Source organism: Ammospiza nelsoni, chromosome 2 (genome assembly GCF_027579445.1).
Source record: "Ammospiza nelsoni isolate bAmmNel1 chromosome 2, bAmmNel1.pri, whole genome shotgun sequence".
Lineage (NCBI taxonomy): Eukaryota > Metazoa > Chordata > Aves > Passeriformes > Passerellidae > Ammospiza > Ammospiza nelsoni.
In genome coordinates this window covers 105,304,104-105,317,320 of record NC_080634.1, presented here as the reverse complement: position 1 = coordinate 105,317,320, position 13,217 = coordinate 105,304,104, and the positions used below count along the sequence as shown (strand labels likewise).

The 13,217-nt window shown below is 38.6% G+C and overlaps 1 protein-coding gene across 1 annotated transcript in view; it reads left to right on the top strand.

Annotated features, from left to right (window-relative positions):
- Positions 1-986: 986 nt before the first annotated feature.
- Positions 987-13,217, top strand: part of SMPX (small muscle protein X-linked) — a 41,762-nt gene continuing 29,531 nt past the window's right edge. Inside the window, exons 1-3 of the mRNA XM_059465813.1 lie at positions 987-1,128; positions 4,684-4,743; positions 9,894-9,983. Coding sequence (XP_059321796.1) covers positions 4,705-4,743; positions 9,894-9,983 — 129 coding nt within the window. The 5' untranslated portion in view covers positions 987-1,128; positions 4,684-4,704. The remainder of the gene's footprint in view (positions 1,129-4,683; positions 4,744-9,893; positions 9,984-13,217) is intronic.

Genomic DNA, 13,217 nt, shown 5'->3' with positions numbered 1-13,217 from the left:
TGACAACATTTTTGGGAAAGAGGGCAGTGGAGAGTGAGTCACAGGCTTAATGAAGCAGCCTGCTTGGCCACCTTTGTATTTCAGATACTTGAAATTAAAAGGGTTATTGGTCAAATGAGTTAAACTCAAGGGAGATCCTTGACAGTTATTACCCATAATGACACAGCTCTTGTCACCATTACTGTTGTGGGTCCACTGGAGATCAGGTACAGCAGAGGAGTGAGGAAGAGTGAAATTCATTCTTGTGAAGATGCACAGATGACCAGGAATTTGCACTTCTGCAAGTGGAAACCTGAGGATATGCCCCACACATGACTTGCTGTGAGAGCTCCATCAGTAGCCCTCACTAAGACAATACTCCAGCCAGCATGAGCATAGTTATGTAATGTTTTACTTCACTCATGAGCTATAACAACTCTGTCTCTCTCTCTCACATACACACTCCTCCTTTGGCTTTTCTTCATCCCCATGCCCACAGGCTCAGAAGCTGGTCACTGTGGCCTCGTAGGCTCAGGAGTCCTCCCTGGTGAGCTGTCCTGCAGGGGGAAGGCTCTGCTGACACCCCAGGGCAGCTGCTGGGTGAGTTTGCTCCCAAAGCAGCAGCAATATGGTCATGTTGATCACCATTCACCTCCCCTAGATAGCTCCTCTGAGGTGACTTCTTCATAATTACGTCTCCATAATTATTTCCTTCTGCAGTGTGGCGTAGGGAGGCACACACTGCCCCAAATGCTGTGGGAGGAGTTTCTGTGTTACCTGCTACTGCTGTATGCCTGGCACTTAGGAAAAGCCTGGAATGACAGGGAGAGGGAGGGCAGAAAAAGGACCTAAAGGTGTGTTCCTTCAACACCTCCTGCTTGACAGTTGAGCCCTGCTTTTACCATGGTCAAGTGTCACAGGGGACCAAGTTACAGGGTGAATCAAACTCTATATTTAGGAAGAACAACTGGAAGCTATGACAGGAATTCCCTTTTACACTTTGCTTCTCTGCCGAGTCCCACTCCAGCCTGGAGCAGCACTCAGTGCCGTCCAGGCTGAAAGCATCGGAGCTATTTCAGACACATTAAAAGGGTCACAGTCAATACCTCAGCTGGTAGAAGAAGGTACCTCTTTCAGCATCAAAAGGAGGTGTGCATACTCACTTGACGGTTTGGAACTTTTTTTATATAAGTAAATAAGTTAGCTACTCTTGAAGGGGTCAATTAAAATCTTGAAAGACCCTCATGAAAACTCTTTAGGAATTGCTGTGTTTACTACAATAGTTGTGGTTTTCTGCCTATTTTAATGTCTCATGCAGTGCATCAGAGTATTCAGAGCAGATTGCTATTACTTCATAGTCTGTGGGGATCTAAAAATTTAAAATAAAAGTCACTTAAATACCTCATGACTCATAAGAATTGTGTATGAGTTTGAATATTGTAGTAGATAGGCAGAAGGCTATTGTTTTCTGTATGTTTATTATAGTTAGTGAAATATTATGGTTTTGATCTAAGCGGTTTCTTTCACTAAGCCTAACAGGCAGCTGTAACACAGATTATTGTGTATGTATTACAGAAAATGTGACCACATTTGCCTAGAGCTTGTAATAAGTTTTTGTGTAACAGGCTGAAAGCTGCAGAGTAGGGGTTTCTCTTCTTTCATTAAATTGCTTGGGTCTCACAGTCATGTAGTTCCTGTCAAAGTCTTTTAATAAGATAATACACTGCAGTTCTGTCTCCAAAATGCCCGTTGTGCTTGATGCTGTGCATGCAGTGGGGGGAGAGGACAGCTTCCAGCTGGGGCAGGGGGAGGGCTCTTGCTGTTGTCTGTGTGCTACTGTACATCTCTTGTGTGCATTACAAAAGATGGCATTATGATATCGTATTTAAAGCAAATTGAATAAATCAGCTTATTATCTTACTGCAGCTCTGTCAGAAATTATTTTTAGCAGAGAGACAGAAGATAGGTTCCTTTGTTTTACAAAGTTTTCCTTCAAAACACTCATTTATTCCCCTGCAATAGTCCTGTATTTCACAAGTAGTCCTGCTCGTGAGTACTTCACTGCAAAGCGAGGGAATTTGCAAGGGAAGGTTGCCATAAACCAGCTCCAAATTGAACTAATGCTGCCACTGCTTTCTAAGTTTGGCTCAGCATGCAGCCCATAAAAGGTAAAAGGTAAGGTGTGGGGAGGCCAAAAAGACACCAGGGAATACAGGCTGCGTGTCTGCATTTCTCTGCCTGCCAGAGATGTTAAATCCTGCTGTAGAAATGAGGGTGACGTGGGATTTTTTTCAAGTTTGCAGAGCTGATTGGAATACCAGAAATAATACAATCAGTGCAGCACTCTTGACTGTCTCTCTCTGAGACACGTGGTGAAAGAGCAAAGGAATTGATAAAAATTAACTTATCACTTCTGTAATGGATGCTTGTGTAATCTAAGGCTTATTTTCCTGTGATTGATGGTCAGTATTGCTCTGTAAGGAAATTCAGGGAAGGGAGGGAAGGGGAAAGAGCCAGAGATCTATTTTTACTCAGTAGTGTGCTGTTGTCCTGATTTCTGTGGCGGTAATGAGGACAGCACGGTCTGCTAGGAAAATCACCTCCTCCAAAAGCAGTCCTACACAATTGTATCATGCATCCCTCTTTAGGCATCGGTGTCTGATTGCAGTAATTTCCAGCACTGGCTGCTTGTGAACCCAGAGCACCTCGCTGAGGAGCACTAATGCTGGGCTTGTTTCAGAGCTGAGGTTCAGGGTAAATCCTTGCCATTTATCTCTAAGTGCCCCAAGAGGTGTGTAGGGGTGTTTCTGCAATGCACAGGCATGCAAGATGAAGTACATCTTGGCAAGAATTTCTTTGTGACAGTGTTTGGGAAGTAGATCCACTGTGCTTCAAAATGTTTAATTAAACAAAATGTTATTTAAACATTTTTAAATGTGCTTTTGTTTCCATTTTTCATTCGGATTAGAAAGATGGGAATTTGATTAAAAATTAATTAAACATTCTGTATTATGACTTCTATCTTCCCAGTCAGTTGGGGAATTATTTTGTGTTTTTTTTGGAATACAGTCACTGATCAATGGAACAGTTATTTATATGCCTAAGAAAGATTTTCAAAACTAAAGGAGATAGAGTCTAGTAAATCCTTTTGTGTTTTTGAAATGTGTTTGAATTTTATCACAAATGTCAGTGGCTGAGATTACATGCCCTAAAGTAAATTCTGAAGTTTTAAAAACTCCCTCTCATTTGAAGATTGCATATATAAAACCACAGTATAAAGCTCATTAAAAGAATGCTGATTTTATTTTGCACAGTGGGATTTTTTCTGATTTATTAATTTAGTAGAAGCAATTTAAACCCAAACAATTTATGAATATGATTGTCATCTGTCTGAATGCTGTGTGGGTTTGGACACCACTTTTTGCAGCTGAGAGTGTGACCAGAGGGAGACCTCTAATGGCAGGTCATTTGTATTTTTAATTCTGCTCAGCATCCTGCACAGATTTAAAACTGATGTGAGAATATGCAGGAGGAAGTCTTCTAGTCAGTCCCAGCAATACAATTTCAGGCTGATATTGCTGATATTCTAAGTTGAAGCCAACCTACAACTCATCTGGTATTTTGGGGACTGCCTCATATGGCAGTTATACTCTTTGAGGTAGCCAAGTCTTTACACACTTTTAATTTCTCAGTGTATTTCTGCTATTCTCTCCTACGTCATTTATTTCTGTTCTCATTATTCCCTGCCTATCTAAGATTAAATACAGTATCAAAAATGTGCTGTAGTTTGGTGGTGATCTGTGACTTTTCTGGTGAATTAATTTCTCAGCCTTTAGAATTACTGCCTTACTTTATATTGTAATAGTTAAATAACAAGACTTTGATGAAACTCTAGTCCTGTTAAAATGTAACTTCTCAGTGAGAGAATGAAAGGCTGAGATGGTGTTTCAAATCATCTGCTAATAAGATTTCTTCCTTTTTACTTTGGTGTATTTCCCTTTGCTATTGTATAATAATAGTGTATCAGTCTGTATTTCTCCACCTCATAAAATTATATGGAAAAATATGTTATTTTTGATCTTATTGCTTAAGAAAATGGATGAATCTATATGATCCAAAACTTTGAAGGGAGGCTACTTTGTGCTCTAGCAATTGTCAAGGAGAACGTTTCTGTTTGACCGTCTTGATAACTTTCAGTCCACAGGCATTAAAGTTTTGCAAGGATTGAGTCAGAAAATGGTTATGTCTGCATTTATCAATATTTTCTAACAAGTTATGTTTTATTTGAGAGAAGGCTTAAACTAATACTACTGAAATAATAATAAAACTGAAAGTTCTAATAATTCCCACATACTGTGACTGAGCTAATCATACACTGTTTATCCTCAAAAGCTTCCTTTAATTCTTACTCATTTTACAGTGCTGTTAAGGTTTGAGAGATTCCTTATCTCTACTCATTATTGTTTTTAATGTGAAAGAGATAGCTTCATTTGTGGCTATGAAAGATTAATTGGTGAAGCTCAGGTGTTCTGTCTCCTCCTGATATCAGAAGGAATAACTAAGCAGCTTGGAAACTGAGATGGAAACTGGAGCTGGGCAGATGAAATGGATGCCTGTCAAGAGGCAGCATGGGTTAAGTTCTAGCTTATCTTCCACAGCTATCAGAATGTCAGAGCCTGTAACACTTTCCAATTTTGCTTGCAGGGATAAGCCTCTGTCGTAAAAATGTCAAAACAACCAGCATCACATGTCAAAGCCATTCAGGTAAGAGATAGCATTTATGTTTTTAATATAATAAAATAATAAATATCATCTTCCATTGCTTGGCAGATTGCATTTTTACTCAGACAAAGCACCATAGGAGTGCTAGCTGGGGTTATTCTGTTAAAGTGAAAAGCTTAGTAGATATGAAAGCACTGAAAAAGCGTGACCTGGAGATCATCTTTTGATCTGAACTGATAGAAAAACTGGATCAGATAGGTTAATTAATCACTTGTTTGCTTTGTCTTCGCAGTGTTAGATTATGCCTAGTGGAGGATCATCTAAGAAAAGTATGGTAATGCATCTGTGTAACTGTTAAGTAAAAATAATTCCTGCAACCATTAGATTTGCCACAAAGCCAATATAATGCTGGGAGAATGATAGGCTAAAAAGATAGCATGGGTGAAGTTTTTCATGTTTGCATTCTTAAGGAGAAAAACCTTCAAGTTCAAATAATTGTTTAAGAAGCATTTTATTTAGAAACCCAAGGAAAATGAGAGGAACACAGATCTTTTAATTTGAAACATTCTTGTCTGCCACATAACTTCTTCAATGATATATTGAAGGAAGATGGAGTTGATTGTTGCACACTTCTTGCTTATAAGGATACTTGCATACTTATAAAATAAACAGCTGGAGAATTATCCCAACATCATCATGAAGTAAGGTAATGAAGAACGTGTTTAGTTCATGTTATCATTGGTTCTTGTCAAAAGGCCAAAATATCTTCTCAACTGAAGAATCTTACAGAATTCTCATGTATTTTGTAAAATGTACTTCCAATGAAATTTTACTAGGAGTTCAAGTTGCCTTACCTAAGAAACACAAAATGGAATTTCTGAAGTCTTCTTTGTTCTCTGTTTTCTTGAGATAATACTAATGCAATGGATTGGAGTATCAAGATTAATCAGCCAGGGGCTAGGCATCATACTAAAGATGCAAGGCACTGTGAAAATCCAGATTCTCTTTATCATCATCATCAATTCTACCAAAATAGGCATGAAAAATACTGTACACTTGAAATTAGAAAAAAATGCCATTTTGCCAGATGTTTGAATTCACTCAGTTCAATTTAAATCCCTCTTTTACAATGACTATAGAAATGTTTGTATGATTGAAAAAATATGGATCTTTAATAGCTGAAAAGTATTTATTTACATTTTTCCTTTAATCTCCACAGGTACATACAAACATTTCTAAGGAATTAATTGGTTTACGTTTTTTTTCTTAAAGATGTAATGATAGGCTGCATTTTATTTCTAGGATGGCTTCCAACTTCTAAATATAAACAATGCTCCTAGGTTTTTCATTTTAAAAATGCATTAAATTTAAGCACTAAGTATTATATTTTAAGAAATTTTATTTTTTTGCAAAGGTGACTTGAATAATGAGAAAAATTACAGCAAAAATTTAAAATATATCTATTAAGCATTGGGTCAAAGGTGGTTCTAGTAGGGAGACTTTCACCTGAATTGATGCTTTTTACACTTTGAGCAGTCTAAGAACTATGACTCAAAATGTCACATTACTTTTCTACATTGTGATTCATATCTTATGATCCTTTGCTATTGTGTGCTGGTATAATAGGACTGATGTGCCCTGGGGAATGTACATCATGCTGCAGCAAAGGGAAAGTAGTGGCACCTCACTAACTGAAGTGTTTCATGGTGTTCTGTCTCTGAAATGGCTTTTTTCTGACTGTGCTAGATATGGACAAAAATGTTCACTTCCCAATAGCTACTAAATACAGATGTGTAAGAGTTAAAGGCAGCAACTGGTTCCCAAGAGTAGTTTGGGGCAATAGAGGACCAAAGGATGTTAATTTCTGGAAACAATTGCTGACCTCCCCTTCTCACTGTACTAAAGGCTGTGAACAGCTCTGACTGAAAATTATTCTATATTTAAACACTCTTGGCTTTGCCCAGAGGTAAGGGTGAGGAGGTTTCTGGGTTTTTTGTTGTTGTTTGTTTCTGGATTTCATTCCATTTTCTCTCCAGCTCCTTCCTTCCTTCCTTCCTTCCTTCCTTCCTTCCTTCCTTCCTTCCTTCCTTCCTTCCTTCCTTCCTTCCTTCCTTCCTTCCTTCCTTCCTTCCTTCCTTCCTTCCTTCCTTCCTTCCTTCCTTCCTTCCTTCCTTCCTTCCTTCCTTCCTTCCTTCCTTCCTTCCTTCCTTCCTTCCTTCCTTCCTTCCTTCCTTCCTTCCTTCCTTCCTTCCTTCCTTCCTTCCTTCCTTCCTTCCTTCCTTCCTTCCTTCCTTCCTTCCTTCCTTCCTTCCTTCCTTCCTTCCTTCCTTCCTTCCTTCCTTCCTTCCTTCCTTCCTTCCTTCCTTCCTTCCTTCCCTCCTTCCCTCCTTCCCTCCTTCCCTCCTTCCCTCCTTCCTTCCCATTAATTTCTACAAAAGTGTCTTTGCAGATTACTCAGTCATTCATCTGCACAGCCAGGAATGACTGTGATGTTGTGAAGGACTTATCCATAACAGTCCTCAACTCATGCACAGCTGCATCAGCTGAATCCTAACGTTAATGCCCTCTCTCTAAAAAACAGAAAGAAGAGCACACAAAAAAATCTCAAAGTACCAATTCAATTGAGTCAAACCAGCAATATATTAGTATGTAATTTGTACAGGTATTTTTCCTTTGGTCTGTTCAGAAGGAGCCTGGTAGAGTACATCAGTGCACCCACCTATCCAGTCATTGCAAAAACTGCCTGGCACTAAATATGGTATACCTTTCAAACAAAGGAAGAGTCAAACTCAATAGTTTTCATAATTAGTATGGATAAACATTACAATTGCACCTAGAAACTCTGATTAAAGCAATTATAATTTAGGATTTCCAGAGTCTAGAACAGAAAATTTCCTATTTAGCATTTTACTGGATGGAGATACACTAGGGTCATATCTCCATCTCAACTCACAGGTGACAAAAGTCTTGAAACATATTTTTAAAACAGAATTGTCTTTTTGTTAAACAACAGAAGTTGTTACGCAACACAGCACAAGTCCTTGCAGGGCTATGCTGCTGTACAGAATTTGGCACACACATTACACAGCTGCTCATCTGCAAGACAGGACCAGCTCCGGATTAAGAGAGATTGACAGCTCAGGACTTTGGTACCTGTGGTCAGGAATTGTTTGGAAATGTCATATTTTCATTTCATACTGGAAATATTTTAATTTACAGTATGTATTATCAGATCCAAACTGTTTTTAACTATGTCTTAAAGGATGCTCATTTTACTAAATTATTTTGTCAAAACTGCATACTTCTTGCTCAAACTCTGGCATGAATGTCCCTACTGCAGACAGAAAAGTACAAACTGCATTAGTGTGACACAGATTACTGGGAAAGTGCTGAAGCAGACCAAAGAGTTCTTTATTGAATTTAATTAGCAGCCTGGGACTTTTGCTTTCTGAACCACTTTTAGTTGCAGCTGGTCTGTCAGTCACAGTGGGAAATGCAAGGGCTGTAGTGTTCTGTGGGAGGCTGGCTTCTGCTTTGGCTGCCTCCAAGGGGAAGGAATGTCCAAGTTCCGGATGTGCACCACAAGGAGAGATATCTCTTAAAGGTTCAACTCTGCAAACTTGTATGACCATGCTAGCTGTAATTTGCAGAGAAGTTTCCGGTTCCAAAAATCGAAGCTGTCTGGAGATACGAGAGCTTGGTGGGGCAGTTACTTAAAACTAGAAACGGCAAAGCTGGGGTTTTTTCACCCATAAATGAAATAGAGAGTTAGGAACTGTGAGGCTGAAAATGCCCTGTCCCCATGGAACTTTAAAAGTGCAGGTGAAAAGTTTCACAGTATCTAAACTAATGCCCAGTGGAAGACCTTTATGAAACAAATGCCTGGTTGTCTGTGACCCTGCAGATATTTGGCAGCCCCGCTGAAATGACAGTGTCATCTTGCATGAATAAGATAATGGGAAACAGGTAAGCAGAATAGAGGGAAAAGCATTCATTTCTTGGCAGATGGATTTTTGACTTGCTTGTCATTTGATTACAGCTGTCAGAACAGTTGTTGTTACTGAAAACCGTGAGCTGTTTTCCTGTGGTTGCCCAAGTGGGTCATGATCTGCAAGACCATAACTTGAGCAGGAGGATGGGATTATTTGTCTTCATTTAGTGCAGATCAGTCAGGTGGTAAAGGACAAGAGCAGAGCTCTCTGTTAGAAGGCTCTCTGCTTCTGCTCCGTAACATTACCGATTCAACCCCTGGTTTTACCAGTGGGAGTCATGGTATTTTGATGACATTTCCTAGGAGCAGCTTCTCTTCTGAGATCACGAGATAAGAATAAGTATAAATTGTGCATTTAGTTGATCGTGCCATTTGACTTTTAAAACAATCTTGGCTGGGTCACATTGGGAAATGGATACTTTTCAGCTGCTCTTTCCTAAGCAGTGTTTTGTGCTATTCTATTCCCCAAAATTTTTACTTTTAAGATATCTATTATCAGCCCCAATTATGTTATGGCTGCTGGCTTTCTGCCCCAGATAAAGGATGAGATTGATGCAGTTGTGTGGGTGTAATTCTGGAGGGAGTTTGCAGAAGCCAGGGGCCAGTGGTCTGCCTGGTGTTGGAGCTGGTTCAAGTATTTGTAGTTCATAGCAAGTGTGGGTAAATTTTATTGGTAAAATCACATTTTAAATACTTATGGCTTAAGATGACACAGGACAGGCTTCCCTTCTAAGATACCTGTGATTAAGTGAGGTGAAAAGTGGTGTCATTAGAGAATGGAGAGTGTTCCAGTCATTGGTTGTTATTGAAGGATTTGCATGATTTACACTTAAACATTGTTTTTGGCAGTCACTCTCTGTTTGACCTTGACCAAACTGAAGCAGACCTAGGTGCCTAAAGACTCTTTAGTGTCCAGTACTCATTTGTTTTAAAGTTCAATGAAATCAGAAAGCATTAGTCTAAAATGCAGAAATTTGAAAGCTTTCTAGTTTGTTTTTTCACTTTCTCTCTTGCAAATGGAGATGAAAGCACTTCTCTTTCCACAGGAGTGGTGTGATGATGCATACATTGAAGACATAAGTGCTTGGAAAAAGCATGATAATGTCTGTATGCTTGTCCCACTCCTTTCGAGTTTTGCCATTTACCAACTGTATCTTCGTTTATCAGTCACTATTAAATGCATCAAATTTCCTTCTCACAGGCTAATATTAACATCCCAATGGGAGCATTTCGCCCTGGTGCAGGCCACCCTCATAAAAGAAAAGAAGTTACACCTGAAGAAGTAGAGGAGGTAAGCAAAAAAGGTTTTTTGATTTGTTTTTTTCTGAGGAGAATCCCTGCCATAAAATGGAAAAAGCCTTTAAAGTGATCTTATAGCTCCACATACCCATCTTAGGTACCAGAGCCGGACATGCACTGATCATTCACAGAAATAAATGGCCACTTACTAACACTTCATGTATAAATAGTTCTGCTTTTGGTGCCAAGGCACCTATAGGAACATAAACAGTTTTAAAGGTGTGTAGCTCTGCTTCCCCAGCAGGATAATATCTGCTGTCAGGGGAGAGAGCCAGGATTTCACCAGCAGTATTTCTCTAGATGGGAGATGATGAGATACAGCAGGAAAAGTTATAGCAAGGCTTCGGAAGACTTTGCTGCTATCTGTCACCCTGTGGTGTGATTTATTGTTACAGCTTAACAATATTGGAAACTGGTTTTCAAACACAACGCTTTTTAGAAGGTTTATCAACAAGAAGAAATTGAATGTGAAGACACTTGCAAGTTAAAACAGAAATTCCAAACCTATTTATCTGCCCAGGGGTGAAAATACTCCATTTTAGACTGAATTCTGTATTTTCATGCTTGTATTTTACAGAAGTGTTTAACACTGAGGTTTGAATATAAAATCCAATTTATACCTTAACTAACATTGATCACAAAATTTATGATTAAACACAGATATTATATTTCTGAATCATATTAGAGCATCTTAATTACCATTAACTTCAATAATAAATGAGACCCTAACACCTACAGTGGAAGAAAATGTAGTTGTAGATATTCCAAGCAAGATAAAAAAGATGGGTGTTCCTGGTTTCCTGGACAGTTTAATTAGTTTGGATTCACAGTCCCCACATGAGAACTCATCCTGCTGGGCCAGAGCTCCCACTGCTCCTCACAGCCAAGGGCAGGACAGGCTGTGTAAGAGCCAATTCTTCTTTTCCTGTCTCAGGCAGATTTTTTTTCTCTGAATTTTGCCATATTTTGATATAAACAGTGCTCTGTTCACAGAGAACTTTCCTGAAATAATCAAACCTAGGCTGACTTGGCTCTTCAGAAGATTTAGAAAACAAACATACAAAATGACCTTGAATAGATATTGTGGCTTTCTCCCTTGGAAAGGAATCAAAGCATATTCTCTCTGCAGTAATTAACTGGTGAAGGAGTGGATGTTATTAAGCAGAAACTAATATAGCATGTGTGAGTTCTAGTAATGTTTGAGAAATAAAATAAATGACTGGTGCTGATAATTACATTTGTTTGGGTAATTGAATGATGGTTTCTCAGCTGCATGAATACCTATAGGAGACAGACATTATGGAAGATCTTGGCCCAGGTTTTATGGGAAATACTCAACCAAACCAATGGGATTAAACACTTCAGACAGAGATCTTGTTATAGGAATAGAATAAAAATGCTACCAGTGAACTTGTCCTCTCAATTTTCTCATCTTGTTAAGTTTTGCCATACAGCTCATGATTTTTCAGAGCAGTTTTAGGCAAATGCAACTTTTGCTAGCAGTGCATAATCACTGCTAACAGTGCATTATCCACTGTACTTTAAAGCCTTGACATAGGAGATGAGGGGAATATGGATCTTACTCAAAGGGGTGGTGGAGTCAGACAGGAATGTCTATTTTTGAAGGTCAGTGGAGCAGACATGTTAACATGAAAAGAAATGGAGGGTGGGAATTACAGGAAATAACTCTTCTTCAGTCAGAGCATTCCCATGCTTGTATTTTTTAACCCTTATTGTATATCTAAGGAACTCCTCAGGCTTCCTTCCATAAAACTGAAGGCTTTAGTCTAAGCTCAGCTCTGTGTTGCACATGGAGTGAGTGATACAGGGAGCAGTGAGGTCCTAAACAGCAAACATCTGAGATGGAAGAGAAAGCTGACAACAATTTATGGAGCACAAAGCTTGCACCACTTGTTCTACAAGAGGAATGGTATAGCACATGACTTGAAATGGGATTTTTTAGATAGTTTCTGCTATGTACTAATAAGTACTGCTGGGTTCAGGGAGTACTTGTTTCCCCTGATAATTCAGATTATCTAGGAAAACTGTCAAAGGAAACAGTGCAAGCTCATTACATCTTTGACTACTGATACAATTTTGTGTATCCTTCCAAACAGCTTTTGTACCAATTTACTTATACTCCTGCTGTGCTTTACTACTGTTTCAGGATGTTAGATCATTAAACCACGTATGAGGCAGTACATACAGTTCCTGGGGATGAATTACTGGCTGGGATTTGAAATCATCTAGCAAAAAATAGTCAAATATTATTAGTATTATCTTGGAATAATTAATAGTGCATTAGCTAAAATGTGAGAAAAGATAATACAAGTCTACCAAGCCAAGAAATGTAATTATCAATTCCATTTTCTTATATCTGGTGATCTTAGGAAAGTCCTTAAAGATCAGATAGGAAGAAAATGACAGTTTTCTCCAATACCTTGTTTGTTTGACATTGCAGTCTTTTTCCTGATTAGCATTAGTCCACTAGTCAACAGAGAAAAAAAAAAGAGGGGTTTACTGGCCAATAATATTTGACAAGTAATGTTGGAATTTTAAAAATTAAGTTAAATATTAAGAATTGACTGTTCACAGTTAATTCCCCTTTTCAAAAAGGGTGGCTAATAAATCTGAATCATGATTGAACTCTAAAAAGCCCATCACAAGAGGACATTCACAGAGTAATCAAAAATGAAAAAATAATTTCATAATGAAATTATTTATAGTAAAATAGAAATTAATCTCTACATGTACTTGATTCCTCCTTTATGTCACCTTTATAAAATACACACCAGGCTGGAACAACAGTACACTCATGTCTGGAAATCTACTCCTTGGAAAGATTACCCAGTCTAGAGTAGAAATGGTCTAAAATACCTGCTCTACTCATCTAGAAGCAATAGTAGAGCTGAGGAAGTACCAAGGGCTGAAATACTGTGGTCCATTGGGAAATGAGCTGAGTTGCTCACTGTTGTGTAGTTGCTGTTATTTAACTGGCATTTTCACATGTCAGCAAAATAGCCATGCAGCACTACCCTAATTCAAATATAAAATGATCAAACCCCTTCTGGTCTTGCAACTGAAGTTATGAAAAGTTAAATTTCAACTCATGTTGATCTTGCATGGAGCTTTTGGAGTCCATAACCCACTATCAACACTCTTCTCCAGAGCTGCAGAAATACACGATGATCTTCCTCTCCAAGTGTCGGGCAACTGTGAAACTCTA